Below are 17,793 nucleotides of genomic sequence, written 5' to 3'. Positions count from 1 at the left end.
TTATTGATCCTAATTGTGTTAGAAATGGGTCCATGAAATCAACCTGGGGTTGAGTGGTTTTTGTTTGTTTTGAATCAACTGAATAAATACCAGAAAAGGAGAATATTTACATATTCTCCTGGAGAGGAGAGTAAATCTTTATATTAACAATCCTGAGAAGACATATTTTTAAACTGTTTTCCTTCACTCTATACCTGAGTCTCACAAGATTTTTTTAGACAACACAGCAATGAAGAATGCTAATACTAGTAATACTGGTAAAAGAGGAATGCTTCTTTATCTGCCATGCCAATTGGTACAAATTCAAGAAAACTAGTTCCTCCAAAAGGTAGTTACAAGTATTCATAAATTTGTCCAATCCTTTGAAAATGAGTCATAATTAGCCACCAGAAGAGACAGATATGCACTTACCATTTAAAGAATGAAAATTTTAGTTTCCTTAATAGACTATTTTCAACTCTTGTTCTGAAGCCTTATAAGGTTAAATCATTTGGTCAAGTACGCAAAACTAGATGATGTCCAATCTGGAACAAAAGTCCAGATTTCCTGAGGTACAAGCTGAAGAGCAGCAGGCGATGAAACGTGGAAATAACATGGAAGATAACGTGGAGATAACGTGGAAATCAATGATGTGGCTGAGGGTCCAGAAAAATCCAATTCTTTGAACTTTTACTTCCTCATCCATAAAATGAGGGAGGTGGATTAAATGACCGATACACTTCCTTTCAGCTCTAACCTTCTCTAAATGTAGGCGAGATAAGTTGATAAAACCTGTGACACATGCAGTCATATGGCTAGAGACCTTTTATTGCCAACCTGGGGTTTCTCGACTACTTTTTTTGTAAGTCCATGTCAGCTCAGGTTCAAAGTCTAGCCCTATGCTATTTATGTAGCTTTGATAGTTTATCCTCTTATTAGATAAAAGGAAACAAGGGTCCCAAGAGATTACTAGCAGCTACACCTCAAAGAGTTAAGATAATGAAAAGAGAGAATACATCCCAATACTTAGCAGTGCCTGGCATAGAGTAAGATGTCCAGTAATTGCACGTCTGCGTATTTGGGGTACCTTAGTCCATCCAGGCTGATGTTAACAGAATACCATAGATTGGGTAGCTTATAAACAACAGATATTTACTTCTCACAAATAACTGTGGGAGAGGCTTGGAAGTCCAAGATCAAGGCTCTGGCAGATTCTGTGTCTGGTGAGGGCCCCCTTCCTGGTTCGGAGATGGTCATCTTCTCACTGTCCTCACATGGAGAAGTGACAAGGGAGCTCTCTGAGGCCTCTTTAAGAGCGCTAATCCAATGCATGAGGCCTCCACCCTCATGACCTAATCATCTCCCAAAGCTCTGCCTCCAAATACCATCACACTAGGGGTTAGGTTTCAACTCAGGACTTGTGGGGATGGGGTGGAGGTGGCGGCACAAACACTAGGTCTTTTACACAGGGCTAAAATAATACCAACTTATGTGGCACTCAGGTTTCATAAGTGAAACCTGCTGTATCCACAATGAGTCAAATATTAGGTAGACAGGTGTATGACAAACTTGAACAAGTACTTCCACAAAAGGATGAACAAACGTAACTGAAAAATAGCCCTCCGGTCTGGCTCACAAAACAGTTCAGCTATATATTTACTTTAAAAGACTTTGTGAAATGGTGGGAGGGCAAGGGGAAGAGGGAGAGAGGAATGACCTCACCAATGGCAAGAACTGTGGTGTTAGCAACCCACAACCTATCAATCTTAAGAAATTAGGACTCCTTGCCATCTCTGTACTATCTCATCTGTGTTTCTCTTAGTAAGGGCCACAAACCACTTCCACCTAGAATGCTTGTTACAAGTGCAGATGCCTGATCCTCACCCATTTTTAACACGCTACCTCATTAATTCTTATACATTCTACAATTTGAGACCCCAGCCCAATTGCTTTGTGGCCAGTGCTTGAATGTGGTCCATACCTGAGTCCTAAAACAGCTTAGATTCCAAACCTGAGGACTGCCCACATCAACTTACCTGCAACCCATCACAGCTAAGAAACCAGTTCTGAGTGCATCAAAGCTAATGAGAAACAGTAAAACCTACAGCTCATGAATTTATGAAGTATCTGGGCACTGGAAGGAACAGGTATGACTGCAAAAATGACCCTTCTGGAATTTTCTCAGCATATTCTAAAGTGCCAGTAACAATATTTCTTTCATTCTCAACTTTAATTTTAGCAGTGAACTGAAATAACACTTTTTATTATGGTGAGCAGTCAGGTAAGTTCCATCGACAACTGAATTGTAGTCTTTATTAAAGTTATTTTTATAAATTTATGTCTAATAACATTAAAAGGTTGCTTTTTACTTTAACATGTGCTTTGTAAATCTATATCAGCAGTAGAAAGTGCTTCCGGTGAATAGATTTTAGTCTTCAAAAATGTGACTGCATCCTTCATCTCTAGTTTTTCCACCTCCCAATTATTGACCTTACCAAAGAAAGAGGAAAATAATCAGTTTGCAAGAAGATGACGACGTATAAGATAAAAGCTAGTTTCGAGACCCAAGGATATTAAAATAACATCAGCCAACCACTTATAGTTACGCACATTTTAGAAGTTTAGTAAGACTATGTGCTACGGTCGAAGAAAGCTCTCACAGTGAAAATTATAAAAAAACTTTAAAGGTCCTCTAAAGGGTGCAAAAATTCCTTTCTTGGGATAATCTTCCTTAGAATATAAATAATAGCCAATATGAAAAAAAAAAAAGTGTTACAGATTAGCCCATTAAGAGAAATGGGCCATCTTAACCTTGGTAATCCGGGCATGATCCAGTTTTGGATACTAAAGTACCATAACGAAGATTCAAATATTTACATTTCACATTATATGCAGGACCAGATGAGTGGCGTTTAGATAGATGCCAACATTAACATAAATCTACATTTATTCGTATGGTTCTTGCTCCACACAGAGGCATCTAGAGAGGCTGTTCAAGAAAAGTTGTGCTCAGAATCAAACAAAGCCTAAGGAGGGAAGAGGAAGAAGCATCCTCTTACAATCATCCAGCATTTTCTAGTGACAAACATCCTTAACAGCCTCACAATGGCCCTTGAAAACAAAGCTTTAATTAACATCTTTTCTTCTCCTGTTCAAGATAACCTAGAAACTGAATATGGTTTCATGTGTCTTAAATTAAAGAAGTACACATATTATTTACATTTTTCACTTAACAAAAATGATTAAAGTTGACTAAATGTAGCACTTATAAAACCCCAAGTAAATAATAGTAATCAGCTGAGTAGGAGCCAAATCATGTACCAGAAATGTGCTTTTTCAAAGAAAACAATAACTAAAACACTTATTCCAATACTGCTGACAATTCATCTAGTCCTAGTAACCAACTTCAACCACAACATTCCCAGCAGAATGAACAGCAGTAATTGAAGACTATTTCATTTGCATTTTTTTCTTACCAAGATCACATGAAAACCCATTACTTTCAAATGCCGCATTTTCATAGCAAGGAATCCTCTGGGGTGGGTTGAATCCAAACAGTACGTAGATCTAGGAACACAGAGTACAGCTACTCTGAAAACAAAAACACAAAACGTGAGACCAGTTACTAATGAGATGACCATGTACAATCCTGTTGCATCCTCGTTCTTTGGAGGTTTCAAAGCTGAGCTCTCCACTTAACCACATTCCTCACCATTCCCTCCGGTGTTAGTCCTTCACTTCCTCATTACCTAGACTATGTAGATATTCCAGTATATGAAGAGTATCTTAGGAACCACAAGCTTATAAAAATGCTTTATACAAACAGTATCCCTTAACCATCTTTAAGAATGGCTACATTCTCGATGAGGAAAATTTTCAGATATGAAAGCACCCATTTTAGGGCTTTCCTGTGCAGAGCTAATCTCTGATCTAAACATAATTATTTATGCTACTAGAAGCACTGATGTAGATAATACCAAATGGAAAATGCTCTGCTTGTACATATTGTCTCCCAGAGACAGACACATTTAAAAACCAGAATGGGGAGACCAAATACAAAAAAGAAAACACTAAGAGATAGGCAAGACTGTTGAAGAGATAAAATGTATACGTGTAACAAAAATGTGGAAGGTGTAATTTGTTTTTCATTGTTCATGGCCTTTTGGAAAGATTAAGTTCATTGGGGGAGAAAAAGACATTTGTATCCTTACTGTCTTCTGTTATACTCTGGCTGTTTATCTGAGATAAAGTAAGAGAAATTTCATATCTTTAAAGGAACACTGATTCCTCACTTTTTCTCGGTACTTTAGGCTGAGAACTACTACATTATATTATTATGCCAGAACAGATGAATACCTGAAAAAGAAAAATGATCTTTCAACTTGGTCAGAGAGAAAGCCTCTTTTTGAGGGAAGATGGGTAATATGTAGAAGGAAGATAGTGGCTGAAAAAGATGGCCAAGGAACAAGCTAGATGGATTTAGACAGGCGCAAAAGTTACAGAGCTGTGTATGAGTGGAGAGGGATGAGGAGATAAGAGTTTGAACCCCTACAGGCTTTTTCTGTACCTCTCTCTACCATACTTATGTGCATGTGCTACAAAGCAGTAGGGGATGCAGGTCGCTTGGGGTCTGACTCATCTTTGCGTGCCCCACAGGCCCTAGCAGAGCCTTTCCGCAAAGAATGACTGAACACAGGGTGTGCGCAATATGACCTGATCCAGATGCTTACAAGGCAGAATATTCTCTCAGGGAGTAGCGTCAATTTCTCCCAGAAACACCCTCTGTACTGTGTGAGTCAAGGAAACTACTTCTAATTAACTTCAGTACGGTTTGATCCATATACAATACAGCTTAATTAAAAAGCTGAAGTTTCTCTACCTTTAGAAAGGTTTGGTGGTAGAGAAAAAAATTTTTTGGGTATTTGATTTTAGTAGAAGCCGTCATTCTTTATGATCACTACTGCATTATCTTGTCAAAAATTTACACTGCACTGATGGTTTCAATTATATTAGCATTGTTTTATTGAACTGTTTAGCTTTAAAACCTGATTTTAAAAAAATTGCCTGTTTCATTAAACGGACAACTCCAATCCACTGTCTTCAACCACAGTGTCCCACATTTACACCTAAGGGGTAGATTAATGGATGAGACGCCCCTCGGTGCATTACAAGCTCTATACAAATATAAGGTCTTTGTATTGTTACTGCTATTTATATGAAGTCTTTGAGAATTAAGATTTAAATTTAGAAAGTTCAGCAAATGCGTATGTGTAAACAACCTTTGAATATTTGTAGCAGAAGTTACCGCATCCACGTCAGAAAATGGAAGCACTTGGCTCCTGTTAGCATCCATTCTGATTTCAAAATCTGAAAGAAAAAAGTTGATACTAATTTTTCAAACGTTGCTCAAAGTGACTTTTTGTTTGAAAAGGTATACTACTACTACCAATAATTATAATGGCAGCAGGTAAGCTATACTGAGCTTATTTACCATGTGCCAAATACTAGTCTGGATTGTATATGTATAATCTCATTTGTTGGTCACAGGAACCCTGTGAGATGGGTACTATTATTATTGCCATTTTACAGATAAGGAAAGAGGCTGCTGAGTGCCTAACGCATAGCACTAGTAAGTAGTAGAGTGAAAATCCACACGCAGCAGGCCAGCTCCAGAGCCAATGCTGCACCACACTAGACTGCTGCAGTAAACTCCTTATCTTTTGTCAGAAAAAAAGTAAAATAGAGGAAAATTATATAAAGTCCCATACCAATATAATAATTATGTGGCAACCATACACTTTTTGAGAAGCATCCTTCTCCCAGAAGGCTACTCAGCACCTCGGCAACCTTTGCATGTGGATGTAATGGCGTGGGGGGCAGCTGTGGCAGAACTAAGTGTGTGTCCTTGTGACAAGGAGCTTCAAGTTTTAGACAGGCAGCCAAAACATGAAGCTTGTGAACATTCCTCTCCACGTCACCTAATAAAAAAAGAGAACGAAAATATATAGTTAAGAAAAATATGAATGCTACATTTAAGAAATTGTATTAATGCACCTATAATTCTGATCACTTGCTTCGTATCAGGAGGAATCTCTCTGTGTCTCCCGAGGTCCCACAGTGTGTAGGTCAGTGCCCTGATAATGCTTTAAACTTTAAAATATCTTTCAAGGTGCTTTAGCCTCAACTCTTCACTGAACAGATGGGAAAATGCTCAGGAATGTTAAAATGCTTCCTGATTAACTAAAGGCAAAGTTGGGACTAGATTCCAGGTCTCCTGGGTTCACGGCTGTTTCCTCCACGTTAGACTGCTTGAAAAATCAGCACGTGGTGTTCCTTCTCCACACTTCAACTTTGGAATTTCATACTGTTGTTTTTAAAAGGATTTAAAATACTCTATTCCCAGATACATCATCAAATTTTACACATCTAGCCTGATATTGCTTTTCCTTATTTAACAGTAAAGACTGAAAGACAACAATTAATTTGGTTCCAAGAGTAAATAAATTCACTACTTTGGTAACTATTTGGTTTCTTGATCTAACAGCTGTGCCCTCATTACAGGCCATGAGTGACAAAGTGTTTATAGCTGCAAAAGTTGACTTAACTTGGCTTCAAACGTGACACATAAGGATTAGAAGTACAAACACCTCTGATCAAGGCATAAAGAACAACCTGAACATTTAGCCTTTGCACAGGTGCATGAAGTGTAAATAAAAAGAACAATGACGCTGTGTTTCTTATTCTTGCCGTCTACGGGCAGGATCTGTCATTAAAGGAGCCTCCGTCGGTTCGCTGGTTTGAAGCACGGCCCTTTGACTTCACCATCATTGGTCCTTTCACCAGGAGCACCCGCCCCACACGTTTTAACTAACACTGCTGCAACTGAGACCCCAATCAGAATCACCTGGTAGCCTGGCGGTACTGCTTTATTTTAGTCACCACTGTGCACGGACATCCTACCTGACGTCAGCAGATCATGGATGATGTCCTTTTGAAGAAGCTGATTAATAGGGGCCAGGGGAAAATGGTTCATCAAGCAAAACGAACACACAGCATCCAACAGGTTTTCAGAAGAGATGTGGTGAAGACTACCAGTGAGAGCACTAGCCATAACTTCTAGGAACCTACAGGGGCAGAAAGGAAAGTCAGCTTTCAAATATGAAGAGTAGACAAGGTCATGGCAGAGCTAGTGAGGTGTCAGAGAACTGACAGCCTTAAGGGGATAAAGCAATCAGGCTTGCAATAAGTCTGCACACATCTTTCAGGTCGGTGACTATCTCGTAATAAATACATACACTCAATAAATGTTAGCTACTACTATATGTCTTACACAGGGCAAATGTTTATAAGCGTTAACTCATTTAATTCTTATTCAAACCCTATGGGATAGGTATCATTATTTTCTTCATAATAAAGATGAGTAAACAGGCTAAGCAGGGTCAACTAACTTGTCCAAGAACACACAGCCAGGAAGTAGCAGAGACAGCACTGGAATCCAAGTTGTCAGGGTCCAGAGGCTTTTAACCATTGTGCTAGATTTTTTTATCATGAGTAAGTCTTTAAGACCTGGAACTCCACTGCAGTTTTATAATCAATTAAAATTCTCTAGCTATTAATACTCTGAGTTAAAAGAACTGATAGCCTAATCCTACCACCCGAGCTAACGTTACGCAGTATAACAAAGCAGCTAAGCACAGAGGAAGAGAGGAAAGACCAAAATTAGGTAAGGTCACGTGTGCAGGGTGGCACTGCTAATAAACGGCACAGATACGCTTTGAACCCAGGTCAATTTGACTCTTAGGGCATAAGCTATATATCATTATATAAGAAAAAAGGAAGTATTGATACTTGCAAAGTACTGTGATAGTGTACAGGAAAGAAGGTAGATAGGGTAGCTTTGGGGATAAGGAGAATTTCAGTTAAGTGGAAAAGATGGCAAAAGGGAAGACCACTTGAAACTAACGCCTGAAAGTACATGCTATTCACACTGTAATAACCAGCAAGGCTGGGGCACAGGCAGGGAGGCTCACAGCAGGGCGAGTAGGCCCGGAAGTAAGCCCTCAGTACCAGTGAGCCGTAAAGGGAAATGTCTGAGATCAACTGGGAGGTCCTGTGAGGAGCAGATGGACGAGTGAGGAAGGCTGTGACAGGCTAAGCAGGACTGCTAACAGGTCCTAGAGACAACAGTGAGGCAACACTTATTAAAGGGAGAACTGATGGAGTTTGGAGTATGCAGCAAGAAACAGCAGGGCTGCAGAGGACTGATCTGGAGCCCAGCGGTAATCACCTCTCCAGTCTCCTCGCATCCCACTTCTTATGCTGTTACCTCATGCTTCAGCGACACCAAAATCTGTGTCGTTCCCTGCATGTACTCTGCTGTTTCTTTCCTTCCTGACTCGAATATGGAGTCCCTTCTACTCAGAATGGTCTTTCCATTGTTAACTCCTATCTATCCATCTTTCAAGATCTGCTCAGGTACCAACTCCTCCAGGCAGGATGCTTGGCATCCACTCTGACCCTCCACTTCGCCAGGCTAGCATCCTGGTACATCCCTCCTCTATTCCTATATACACTGTATAAAACTCTATCACTTCAATGTTCATGCTATATTTAACTGCAAAAAGGATTATGTCTTATTCATTTTTGTCTTAAGTACCTGAGTGCTTGGTACAAGTTTTCCGACTAAATGAACAAATAAACTTAGATGAGGAGGAGGAGAATGTTAGTGGAAAAGGAAGAATCAAGAATAATGAGCTAAAAACTCACCAAGTTGTATACATTGAATATGCACAGCATTTTACATGTTGTTATTCATACCTCGATAAAGTGGTTTAAAAAGCTCTAGAGCGCTTTTCAATTATGGAGCAGAGACAGGCTTATTGACAAATAATTGCAGCTATGTGTCAAGGCTCCACCAAAGAGTTATATAAGACATGACAAGCACAGGGGCTCTGATGGAGACAATTAAGGGAAGGCACATGACATGCAGTATGACCTGAGTCTTTCACAACAATGGAGAGCACAGTGGGCAGCTGCTTTTCTTGGCCCAGCACTTCTTTGATTACCTGCCCCAAAGAAATGGGCATGTGACCCAAACTCGTTCAATCAGATTTTCTCTTTTGGAAATCTGAATTTTGAGGGAAAACCACAGGGACAAAAAGCTGTTGGAGTCAAGCTACTCGATGGCAAAGAGATGGCCAGTGAACCTTGCCACTGAGACCCTCAGAACTGCCCTAGTTTATTCCTCCAAGGCCTCTGTGACAGACACTCTAGTTTTTTTTTTTAAATCTAACAATTACTCTGTGTCTGGCATTGCCTTAAGAACCTGACACAGGTTAACTCATTTAATCCTCATAACAACCCAATACGATTAGAAATAACTCTTTATTTCTCATCCTCATTTTAACAGATGAAGAAACTGAGGCACAGATAAGTAACTTGCCAAAGTTAAGTAGCTAATGAATCACAGAGCTAGGATTCAAACCTGAGCAAGGTGTCTCCAGGGTCTGCGCGTTTAATCACTCTTCTAACAAATGACAAGTGACATGTTATATGCGTTTCTGGGTTTTAATGAAACTTAGAACTGACCTAGAGAGGAAGGAAAGATGTCCTGGGTGGAAAGAAGATGAAAGAGCACAGCATGTTTGAGGAATTGCTGTGTTTAATAGTAGAAATGCACGGTTGTGGTTAAAATGAAAAGAATAGAAAGCAGCAGTTTGGGACCAAATGAAGAGTTATGGTCAAAACTAAACTATAAACTCAGGAGCTGAGGGAATAAGCTGGGGGAGAGTTTGAAATGAAAACTCCTATGCTGAATTACCAAATATTTTGCAAAGAACAAAGAAACTGGCAATAGCAAAGCACATATCTTTAGCAAAGATAAAATAAAATTCTGTTTAACTTCATAAATAAGGAATATTATGTTTAATTTCTGGACATGGATGAAGGCCATGGATGGGTTCGCATGTAAGAATTCATTGAGCTTCGTAAGCTTTTCTATAAATACGATATGTGGCAATAAAAAAGTAAAAAAAGAACAAGTACATACTCGTGAGTCCAGCATTTGTGGAAGTGATTGAGAGAAGAATACACATGAAGAATAGAGACAAGGCTTTTCACGTTTAGGAAGCCAGGTTCATCTGCTGCTTTCTTCATAAATAAGTCCATCAAACTAACAGGTCGAAAGCCAAAGTTTTCAAATAAGATGAGGAGAAAAAGAACCTAAAAAAAGAAAGAATTGAGGGAAAACTTCTTAAGAATTACAGTATGCTATTAGCAATCTTTTAGATCTCCAAAAATTTAAACCACAATAGAACTGTCCTGACTGATCAAATATTCCCTTAAAAGGAACAATTATCTTTTCCTTACAAAATCTGTTCCAGTTATTCTTGAATCAGAGTATCGAGTTAACAAGCAACCTCTTTTTATAAGCTGAGAACCAGAGCACACAACGGTTGCCATATTTCCATCTCATTTAAAATAAATCTTTTCCTATACGCTTTTCATACAACAGCTCTGAAAATTACCTTTAAATACACCTCTTCTGAAGTTTTTCAAAACGACCAAGCCAATTTTGAACTGCTCTCCCTTCCAAACCTAGACACTTCCTAGATTCTAACAGATAAGAGATAACTCAAAAATTTCTATGTTCAATACTAATTTCTATAACTGAGAATAGAGCTGAAATACGATGATGAAATGTTCCAGTTCACCTCTCATTTCCCTCTTAAGTCTTTCTCACAATAAGTACTTCTCTTTCCAAAATCAATTTCCATACTAAACTCAACCTCACCCTCCAAAGTGAACTAAACCAGTGACCTAACATGGTTACCACTACTTTACTACAAAAAGTTTTTACCAGCTGCTTCATTTAGATGTTTAATTATTAACACATGCCCTGAATTTAAAGGCTGTTACTCTAGAAGAAACAAGCAAACTTTCCATAAATAGAAAACAGACATGACCATTAAGTAATGACAGTTTATTCTTCAAAAAGCGTTAAGCCTCTCACATCACCTATCCCCATTATTCTAAATCTAATAAAGGAAAAGTAGAAAGACAGAAATAATCCTTAGTATCCAACCAAAGTACCATACAACCTTTTGAAAAACAAATAGAAAAACAAACTTTGGACAATATAATTTTTGTTTTGGATAGAAAGATGGTCCAGACATTGAATAATATATTAATAGGTAACCCCCAGACAAAAATTATAAGGAGCTAGTTTTTCAAGCCGATTTAGCATTGGAATATTTTGGAATCTAAACCACTTTAAAATGATAGAAAAATTATTTCGAATGCTAAATAAATTAATACGTTTCTTGAAAGTTTCTGAGGCTTCTTCTAAACTGTTAACATACTTACTTTTTTCAACTTCCACATGTCAAAAGTTGTAGCCACATAATCTGCTATTCCCTTAAAAAGATCTATATTAACGTATTGGAGGTCTCTGCAAGACTGCAATATGCTGATCAATATTTTAAAAGGACACCCATGGATATTACCTTTAAGAATGAGTTAGAGAAACAAGAATTACCAGATGGTTTTGACTGTAAGATCCAAGATACTATATACACAGTACTTTTGTTTCTTTAGAAAAAATAGCACTATATTTTGTTAAAAAAAAAAAAAACCACTATAGGCAAAAATAAAATTTAGATCTAACCATATCATCAGATATTTTTCATATAACAGCAAAGTTGTTAAAACAAACAAAACAAATATAGTCCAGAACAGATTGGATGCTACAAATCATATAAGAAAAATTCCCCTTACTTGTGACTATCTTACTGCACTCATTCAAAAGGACAATGGAGCGGTGATTCATGGCGGCCAGTACTGCAAACATGTGCTGGCTATTCAAAACAGAAAATTGGTCTAATTCTTTCAAGGCTTTCATCTAAAGAAAAGTAAACTTAGATTTAATTTTTCATTTGTGGCAAAATAAATTAAACTCCTATATTTAAATAAAAAAGGATAAAGTTTGAGCAAAATGACTCGGACAAACAGATATATAGATAAATATATGTAAATATACATACAGATAAAAATAAGTCTATTTCTATTATTTCACTTTAGCAAAGTTACATCCAAAAGCACAATGTCCTCCTAATAAACTGACTTTAGGAGGTGATAGCAAATCACAAGAAATATTTTTTTCAAATTTTACACAACAGAGAAAATTCAGAAGGTATTTACCTCCAATTTCCTTTTAAGACCAATCGGTGCATCTTTTCCAATACACTTCATTACAGTTTGTAATGTGAAGACACGTTCTATTTTCCAAACTTGCTGATCAACTAGCATCCTGTCATCAAACACAATAAATACCACAGTCCTAGGATCTTAAAACCAGGAGAGAAATCTTAAAAGTCATTTGGTCCAGCTTCTACTTCTAGGCAAGGAATATGAAGCCCAAAGAAATGATCTACCTGTCCAAGAGAGTGCAAATAGTGAAAGCTCCAGGACCAGCCTAGTATTGTTTTCTCTCACATTATTTTGCTGTCTTTATGCATGAACAAATATCAGGAGACTATATTAAGACATCTCAATGCATAGTCAACGAAAAAGGGAATTAAAAATTATTCTCATCAACCTATGACATTAGATTAGGTGCATCAATTTTATAAGTTGTAAAACTTAACCTCCTTTTCAAGCTGGGCCAGTGTCATGTGACCTCCACATAGTACCCAATTAATCATTATGAACTGAGTACATATCAGTTATCACCCAGCCCACATCAGTACTATGTTTTAAGATAATTTTAGATTTTAATGTTACCCACACCTTTTATTTTATGGTGGACCCTGAAAGAAGCATTATTTCCAGCTTCACCTGATCCAGAGTCACTATTTTAAGTTTAATAAGGTATTAAAGACCATAACTACTAACAAAGTCTTCCATGCCCCCACTCCAAAAAAGGGAGCTCAACTTTCATCTTCGTTTTTGATTTAAGAGAAACAGAGAAAGGCACTTGAAGAAAGCGTAAGAGAGTTCTCACCGCAATCCTGCTCGAAGAACATCCACATTCTTGCATGGCTCCATTGCCTCTAAGATAGTTGACAAAACTGAAAGACATGTCTCATCACACTCATTGATACGTTCCTATTGAAATATAATTACAAAAATACCACAGGTGATGAGCTCATAGTAGACTATCTCACCCAAGCAAAACCACTGAACTGATGCTTTCAACTAAAGGATTAAGTATCAAACCAATAACTCACAGAGTCAGTCCACAATAAACAGCATCTTTGGAAAACAAGATGTCATATGTAAGTGAATTTTCCAAATAATTGATACACATTCTTTTATGTATCAACCCTTTTTTTACATTCTCCGTTATCACTGAAAATGATTTGATATTGATTACCTTCCTCCCCTTCTGAAATAACTTTTATCAAACATTATTTTTACCTCTTCTTGAGACCCAAAGCCATCATGATGACAAGTGCAGTAATACTAGAGCTACAGGACAATTTTCCTACCCCTAAAGAAGCTTACACAGCTGCGCTTACAATTTCCCTATATCCTTTCCTGGGTATCGAACTGCAACCTCAGTTGTGAACTTTCTAATTCACATCTGCTGTCACATTTTACCAGCACTACCTGGATCTCAAGAGGAGCCCAGGCTCCATGGATCCTTCTTTCAAATCCTCTGAATTAGGGTACTAATTTAGGTTCTAGAAATGGCCTAATTTAGAAAGCAAATAGTAACAACACAGCTTACCTAGTGCTCTACAATTTAATCACAACTAGCTTATACACCTCACAAGAGTACTTGTGATCACATCTGAAAGATGTATGCTCTTTTGCTAAAATTACAATACATGACTAACTAGTCACAAAGTCTCAAGTCAGAACCAGATAATGATAAGAAATGGATACTGCTGGAAGGAAAAAAGGTCTCATTCCCATGAGAGGGTTTCCATTAACAATTTATAGCATTCCATCAATATCTACTGTGAAAGAAAAGACCACTTGGCTATGTGTTTGAAGGGCAAACTTCACTGATGACATATTTCATCCCTAGCTAAAATGTCTTTGCAACATTCCAACATGTTAGTGAGATACAATTATACGTACAGATAATCTGACCCCAAATATCCACTGTTCATTCCTCACCAATGCAGATACTATGCTGATGTGAATACCTGTCCAAAATTCATTTAGAGCATCACTGACCAGGTAGAGTGACTTACTGTAATCACTTTTAAATAACTATATAGGAAACGCAGTCCACCAAAAAACACAGATATTCTGCGGTTTAAACACACACACACAACAAACAAATTAGTTCCTGGGCAAGAGCATGGAAATCACAGTAATGTAAAAAGTTAAAGTTAAAAACTCTCATATACCTATGAACCCAATTCTTGAATTCTATAGTAGAACAGGATATATATCAGATCATCCTCAGGAAACTCCTGTCTTCAAAAAAAATTATTTAATTATGATCATTGAGTTCAGAAGTCTGAAGAGTCCACTCTTAAAAGGTAAATGATTACTTTAATGAACTCATCTTTTCCTCAGCCAATCTGGCGTCATTTCAGTGACATCAAACAGGATACTGACTCCTTTGTTTGAAACTAAAAGTGGCTCCTTCCTCCATTCCATTTCCCACTCCCACAGTAATCTAAATACAAATTGGAGCATGTTGATGACCTTTGCTTAAAATATTTCACTGGATCCCCATTGCCTACAGGATAAATCCGAACTCCTTAGCCAGGCAGAAAAGGCTCTTCACGATTCATCCCCTTTTTCCCCAACCTCATGCCTTGCCACGACACCCAACCCCTCCTCCTTGACAACCACAGACACAATTTCCTCCCCATTCCCTCAAACTCACAACCCCAGTATTCTGTACTTCCAGCCACAATGAACTACTTTCAGCTCTGCGAACTATTCTCCAGGATTTGAACATATAGTCTTCTCTGCTTGAACCACCATCCTCTTCGCTATCCATCTTCTAAGTGCTGGCCATTTCTTGGACTCAGCTTAGACATCATCTCCTACTGGGCTTGCATTTTAGCTCTACTATGTCTAGGTGTTTGTTCATTCACGCAGCAAATATTTATCAAGTACCTACAGATAGTGACACTAACAGGTATGTGACCTTGGACAAGTTATTTAACCTCTCTAAGCCTAAATTTCCTAATCGGTAAGATGAAAGTAACAATACCTACTTTTAAAAACTACACTGAGAATTACATGAGACAATCCTCTTTTCAAACTTTGTACCTATCACTGCTTCAAACAGTAATCCTGTATTCTCCTCCCCCATCACCTCTTCCCATCATGAAGGCATACTCCTGACTAGGTTTGAAGCCCTTGTAATACACGCTCTATATTTTTCTTTCATTGCACTGAAAGCTCTATGTGGCCGTTATTTTGTAACTGTATTCCCTATGCTCAGCACCATGCCTACAACATAGTAAATGTATGACTCATCAGATGAACATTGGTTATTTTTGTAATTACCTACAAAATATCTGTTGTCCCCTCTAGGTTATAAGGGCAGGGATCATGTCTTCTATATCTTTAAATCCCTAGTGACAAGTCTAGTAACTGATACATAGTTGACACCCAATAAATGTTTACTGTATGAATAAATCAATCCAGTAGCTGTGTGACTTTAGCCAAGTTAACATCACTAAATCTCTTTCCTCATCTGCTAAACTGAGGTAACATCAACCTTACAGGGCTATTGTAAAGATTAAATAAGACAACACAAGAAAAAGGTACAGGTAGTCAATAAATACTAGTTCCCTTCCCTTCTCTCCTTCTTTCAACTACCCAACATTTCCTTGTATATTTTGTACCTCTTCCCATTTTAGCTTATTCACTATTACTCAACTCCAGAGAAGAAAAATGGGGCAAGCTTTCATAAATTTCTACAGCAAAAAGATCTGGCTAACTTAAGGTCTCTAAATCATATAATATCTACGCAGAAACAAATATAAACTACCATTCCAAAGATAAGTTTCTTTCAAGGAGGCTACATGTTTACATCCCATCATTCTTTCAAGATATGCTAAACCAAGTAAAAGTATATTTAAGGCTCCTTTTGATTTTACCTGGACCACCCTCAGCAAAGTCTGTACGAGTAGCGTATTCTGAGGAATCCCGAGCTTCACCATAGCATGAAGACTAAACAGCAGGTTGTCGTAGTGCATGATCTTGGCTTCTCTCATAATTTGTTCACACAGCTGGCTAAACGCAGGGTGGTTAAACATCAATTGTTTTTCAAAGCGCTTCTGGTCGTCAGACATCCGTTTGGCAATTGTCCACATGGCTGAGAAATAGTTACTACTAGGAAATGTAGGTGCTTTTGAAAATATATCTAACACATCACTCAGGGAATTACACTCCTGAGACAGTTTTCTACAGTTGATCGGGGTTGGTTTTGTTCTCTTGGTGAGAACATCTTCATTGGAAGGCTCATGATGAAAGTTTTTCTTCAATCCATTATCAGAGACAAAGTGTTCTGAGTTAAAGGACAGTCTTCTAGGACAAAGTAGTCTGTCAACTGTAAGGACTGTTACAGTGCTTATGCCCTTTGTTTGAAAGCCATCACCTCCTGATTTAAAAATTAAGGCATCCTGAAAGAGATATCTAATAGATGACTGCATTCTATTATCAAAGTTACTTAAGTAACTTTGGAAAAGGTTCCAGTTTGAATAAACAATTTTTGGTCTGCAAAACCCCGAAGGATACAGCCTCACAGTTCTGCCTGTTGGAACTAAAGTACTAAATTGTCTGAGGTTCCATAAAAAGGAACCTGCTCTGTTTTTCATTTTCCTAGCCACTGAAACACTTCCAAATGGCTTTAAAGTTGTCAAGATCACACACACACGTCGCTTCTAAATATGAAAGAAAACACATGCCGTAGCTTTCCTGTAGGGGAAGGGGTTATAAGAGAGATAAAAATTAGAGTAAAACTTCTACTTAAAAATATCAAATGCATTTAACAGAGACTAAAGTGAGACCCTAGGGAGACATTAAGATTTCCGTTAAAAAGGTATGTTAGCAATATGGGCTTTCTCCATTTCTACCACAATGTGTATATACACAGTCTTAAAGGTGCAAGGTTACTTTGGAAGTAGTCGTTGTACAAATAAGGTTTTAAAAAAATAAAAAAGGAAGTGGATTTCTGACGGAAAAGTTTTCCTACAAAGTTTTCTTTGCAGTAAGGCATTTTATGTTACCACTGCCTTGAAGATGTCGTCAATGAAAAATAAGGGTTTAACCTTGATGGATACTTTTTAACACAAGGATTTAACTACAGCTAAACACGAACTGTTAAGAATAAGGACTTGGACAAGTAGAACGGCTCAGAAGAAGCAGCAGCAAACTAAAGTGATGCTTGCACGAGGCCTGCGCTTGTCTGGAGACACAACCAGACAGTCTCACCGGGTCTCAGAACCGGTGTCAGGGGTCCGTCCTTCCGGAGCTGGACCTCTTAGTATTAACCCACCTCCCTAAACTTACTTCCCGGGCAACTCCTGAGACCTTTCTCTGAAAGGCAAGAAGTCTAAGGCGTAGTACGACCACCTGTTCCACCTATGCTCGCCCTCCACTTACCTTAGTTCAGAGCTCCATGGTTATACAGAAGCGCGGCCATAACAGCTTCCCCGCGAGCTGAGCGTATCGCGAGATTTTACGGATCCTTCATAGGTCAAAAAGTGTTATGTTCGCGGGAGGTTGGAAATAGTTTACTTGGAGTGAAGAAAGCCTACCGAAAAACTGACTAGTTTTTCTTAGCTGCAGGGAATAGGAATGGGGGAGACCACAGAGCTTTTAATGACAGTGTAT

At 38.1% G+C, this 17,793-nt stretch overlaps 1 protein-coding gene across 3 annotated transcripts; it reads right to left on the bottom strand.

The window, feature by feature from the left end:
- Positions 1-2,278: 2,278 nt before the first annotated feature.
- FASTKD2 (FAST kinase domains 2) lies at positions 2,279-17,713 on the bottom strand. 3 transcript variants are annotated; one of them, XM_082467085.1, is made up of 12 exons: positions 17,563-17,711; positions 16,056-16,875; positions 12,980-13,083; positions 12,178-12,286; positions 11,755-11,878; positions 11,344-11,483; positions 10,028-10,200; positions 6,940-7,103; positions 5,748-5,957; positions 5,259-5,346; positions 3,456-3,570; positions 2,279-2,469 (listed from the first exon to the last, which is right to left on the bottom strand). In XM_082467085.1, the coding sequence occupies exons 2-12, from the start codon at positions 16,773-16,775 to the stop codon at positions 2,350-2,352; spliced, it is 2,067 nt and encodes a 688-aa protein (XP_082323211.1). In that variant the 5' UTR covers positions 16,776-16,875; positions 17,563-17,711; the 3' UTR covers positions 2,279-2,349. The 3 variants fall into 3 exon arrangements, with proteins under 3 accessions (XP_082323211.1, XP_082323212.1, XP_082323213.1); XM_082467086.1 differs by lacking the exon at positions 5,748-5,957 and having other exon boundaries at positions 17,563-17,713; XM_082467087.1 differs by lacking the exons at positions 12,178-12,286; positions 12,980-13,083 and having other exon boundaries at positions 17,563-17,712.
- Positions 17,714-17,793: the final 80 nt, after the last annotated feature.

This window comes from Balaenoptera physalus, assembly GCF_965194825.1.
Source record: "Balaenoptera physalus genome assembly, chromosome: 6".
In the NCBI taxonomy this organism is placed as follows: domain Eukaryota; kingdom Metazoa; phylum Chordata; class Mammalia; order Artiodactyla; family Balaenopteridae; genus Balaenoptera; species Balaenoptera physalus.
Note: the sequence above shows the minus strand (reverse complement) of the source record. Positions and strands in the feature narration are given on the sequence as shown.